The 3,879-nt window shown below is 35.3% G+C and overlaps 1 protein-coding gene across 5 annotated transcripts in view; it reads left to right on the forward strand.

Annotated features, from left to right (window-relative positions):
* LOC118744232 (guanine nucleotide-binding protein subunit gamma-1) overlaps nt 1-3,869 on the forward strand; it is a 4,210-nt gene extending 341 nt beyond the window's left edge. For 2 of the 5 annotated variants that reach the window (XM_036477115.1, XM_036477114.1), the window contains exon 2: nt 2,807-3,869. In XM_036477115.1, the coding sequence (XP_036333008.1) occupies nt 2,827-3,039 (213 nt within the window). In that variant the 5' untranslated portion in view covers nt 2,807-2,826 and the 3' untranslated portion in view covers nt 3,040-3,869. Of the gene's footprint in view, nt 1-2,547 lie in introns of all 5 variants that reach the window. The other 3 variants (XM_036477111.1, XM_036477113.1, XM_036477112.1) reach the window with 3 other exon arrangements.
* Nucleotides 3,870-3,879: the final 10 nt, after the last annotated feature.

The following is a 3,879-nucleotide window of genomic DNA, read 5'->3' on the forward strand; positions in this document are numbered from 1 at the left end:
ATACATACATATATTTATAAGTACATAAGTATATTTAAATTCGCTTTACATAAATATGTAAGTATGTATATTATATTAATACACTTACATACGTATCTGTTAAAGTAAGTACAAAAGTACATTCAATATGTTAAATTTGGTGAGCACATGCGTTTGCTAAACTGATACTCAACGCTTTTGCTGTGTACTGTGCTTGCGTAGCGTGTGAACGTATTGCGTGGAGTATAAATATCAGGAATGATTTCGGAACGCGGCTCCGTTCGTTGTAAAATTATCAAAATTGTTTATTTTACATTAGGGGTGTTCTTTGAGTCTTACAAAGCCCTTGCACGGTGCACAAATTGCATGGTGAAAAACGGTTTTCGTTCAATGGTCAGGTTTTTTTCGAAACTTTAATTGCAATAAGAAATTCTTTCAGATTTTCTGGGAGGGGCAAATGGAAATTTCACCCTTGTCCTAAGCCTTGAACTAGAACAAAGCTATGCACTCATGTTACAGTAGGTATTGTATATATATGTGTATAAGTATGTGTATTTTTTGAAATACTGTGTTCTATATCGATGGGGGAGTGGACGATCGACCTATCTCGGCAGGCGGTTCGAAAACACCCCATCTCAGAAAATGTTTCAACAATGCTCTATTTCAGAATTTTATTCAAGACCACCCTACCTGAGAATTTGCTTGAAATATGTCCTATCTCAACAGCCGATTCAAAAACGCCCTATCATGACATGTTTTTATCATGCGCCCTATTTCAGCACATTTTCAGCGTATTTTCAGCTGAGATAGGGCGTTTTTGAACCGAAGTCTGAGATAGGGCGTTCTTCAACCAAAATCTTAGGGTGTTTTTTCAATAAAGGGCGTTTACGTACAGGCTTCCGAGATTGGTCGATCTTCCACCCAATATATCGTTACCAGAATATAGATGTGCCCTATCTAACATTTTTGTTTCCGTAAAGCAGTCATGCCCAGCCCAGGGCGCTTGCATATGGAATTCTGTCAGCGCAGGGCATTTGCTTATGGAGTTTTGCCAACGTTCGGCAAGACTGCCATAGATTATTAAAAAAAAACGCTACAAAAACCAAAGTTTTGCAAGACAAGATTACTTGCTTATGTAGCAGTTGTTTTTGAATTTTCTGAGCATTTAGTATTTTGTAAAACTGCGAGGGCGTTTTTAAGCTGGCTATATGTAACGATAAGTTGTGTTTTCGCATGTACATAATGCAAACTTCAATTATTGTTTAAGAAAATATGTAGGTATGTAAATCCACAAGATTTTAGAATAAAAAAAACTAAAAACTTTTAGTTTTATGCTGAATTTCCACTAGGCATTAAATGGTAAAAATGATAAATGACAAAGTTGGGCATTAAAAAATAATCGTGTCATTACGTTAAAAAAATGGTCATTAAGTTCATTTCCACATGGCATTTTTTTTTAAATGGCATACATTTCTTGTCATTCCAATGCCTAGTGGAAATTCGGCATTAGAGTACAAAAAGTTTCGAAACCTTGAATAGGCAAACTTAGCTGGTTAACCAAATGTTTCTAGCAGAATTTTTAAATTCGCTGACATATGTAGAATGCTCCCAGCGGCCATTTTGCTTTCGAAAACAGAGATTTACAATGATATTAAGTATCTTTTACTGATTAAAAAGGTAACTTCGGCTGAACTAATACATACATATCAGCGGCTCATAAATTGAAACAGATATCTATCAGGATCATATCATTGTTGTTGCATTTGCGTGCAAATTTTTTGTCCGCATCCCGATCATTGCCCCAGAAAACACAGCTATTGTTACCTTAATTCACAAAGGCCCTAACCAACACTTTTTTTACAACTCGGTTCTTCACAGATTTCGATAGGAGGTATTAAAGAACACCTTCAATAAAAATTTTAAAGTGTTGCTACCAAAAACAACGGAGTTACATACCACTTTTTAAAAAGTCCTACCTGTTTTTGATGTTTTTTTAAAACGTTTTTTGCTTCTCCAAAAAAATAAAAAATATGTTGGTTAGGACCTTTGTGAATTAAGGAAACGATATCAAATTTCCGAAATATACCCACTAAATTCAATATAAAGCCAACAAATTTTCATTACAAATACTTTCTTTAGTTCATATTTTTATTTTCGTTAAAATGTGTATTGTATATGTCGCCTGCTTATATACATAGTACTACTATAAGTCTACCTACTTCTCGCACGTGTTTTGCAAGTGTGTCTATCCTTTGCCCTAAATAAGAAATTTCTTCTCGTACTTTCTATGCAAAGCTGTCTGAATAAGAGTAAATTAAATGTGCCTACTAACAAAAACATGTTAAGACAATTTAAAAATATATATATGTACATGCCTGTTTTGAAAATCGTACGATTTGTATCGGTGGGATTTGCAAAATAGTATTTGTGTATAGTAATAAAAGTTATGATAGTTGTATACATGTCGATTTGAAATCGTACGAATTTCAAACATGCGTGATAGTTTCAGTCCATGGCGTATCTACAATTCTATTTTGCATTTTTCCTTTCTTTTGTACATATTTTCAGCAGCTTTTCAAGAAATCCTAACCAACCACCACTTAATTGAAATATCAATCAGCAAAATAAATAATAAAACCAATTTTAGTTTAATTTCCTATTAGTTATAACCAACACAATCACAACCATCAATATCACCATTAAACAACACTCACATTCAAAACAAGCCCCTGTGGCACTTGCAAAACATAGAGAACTCACAACATTTGAACGAAAAAAATTAAATTTCTTTATCAACGTCATCTATTGTGCGAATTTTCCACCATAGGCCTATCCGAGACAGCCGTTATGGACGTAATGTCATCCTCACTGCAACAACAACGTATCATCGTCGAGCAGTTGCGTCGCGAAGCGGCCATCGTGCGTCAACCGGTCTCCGAGTCTTGCGCTCAGATGATCAAATATATCACCGAACACGAGCAGGAGGATTACCTCTTGACTGGCTTCTCCAGTCAAAAGGTCAATCCCTTCCGTGAGAAATCCTCTTGCACTGTACTTTAAACTGTTTACAACAACATTAATCAATATGCAAATATAAATTGCAAGTCGTCGTTGCCAATATTGAGGCGGGGGAGGTGTACTAATGCAGCAAGTTCTTGGCTGAGGAATATTTGAGGGAATATGAAAAACAACGTTTGACGAATAATTGGATTGCTTGGAGAAAATCTTTTGGCTGTTCACTTGTCAGTTTCGCGAGTGTCTATGTTTGCATGCGTGCGGCGATGTAGAGTTTGGATATCTACTAGCAGACAACAAAGAAACACTAGCTGCGATTGCAAGCACCGAGCTGCGAAATGGTGAAAGGGGAGGTAGCGGACGCATTTGATTTGAAGTTGAACAATATCTCAAGTACCATGGGACAATTAAGTACACATATGTATTAATTTATAAACCAATTGCAAACGATATAATTAATGCAAATAAATACAGACAAATATATCTACTTATACACACTCAGATATGAATATGCACGTTAGCATTTGATGATGAATTATATACTAAAACACAAATCTTATACAACACATCCGTACATATTAAATACAGACATATATATATATTTATGTATCTACTGTTTGTAAAAAATCTGAAAAGGGTTATGCGAACGAGACAAGTGTGGCGAGAGAAAAAATCTATAGACTAGCAAATTTAAAACCACCATTGAACAAAACCACCACAACATTTATAATAAACCCAAATGACGGACTCGTGAATTTCCAAAAACCATATGGACACAATAACTTCCTACACCATTGGACACATACTACTACATTTCGCGCCTACACCAGACAGACCTACAAGATGAACTAGTGCCACTTCAGCACACTTTCAAAGAAAAAAAAA

The sequence above is a fragment of the Rhagoletis pomonella genome, unplaced genomic scaffold (genome assembly GCF_013731165.1).
Source record: "Rhagoletis pomonella isolate Grant_MI unplaced genomic scaffold, Rhpom_1.0 Rhpom_scaffold_00008, whole genome shotgun sequence".
In the NCBI taxonomy this organism is placed as follows: Eukaryota; Metazoa; Arthropoda; class Insecta; order Diptera; family Tephritidae; genus Rhagoletis; species Rhagoletis pomonella.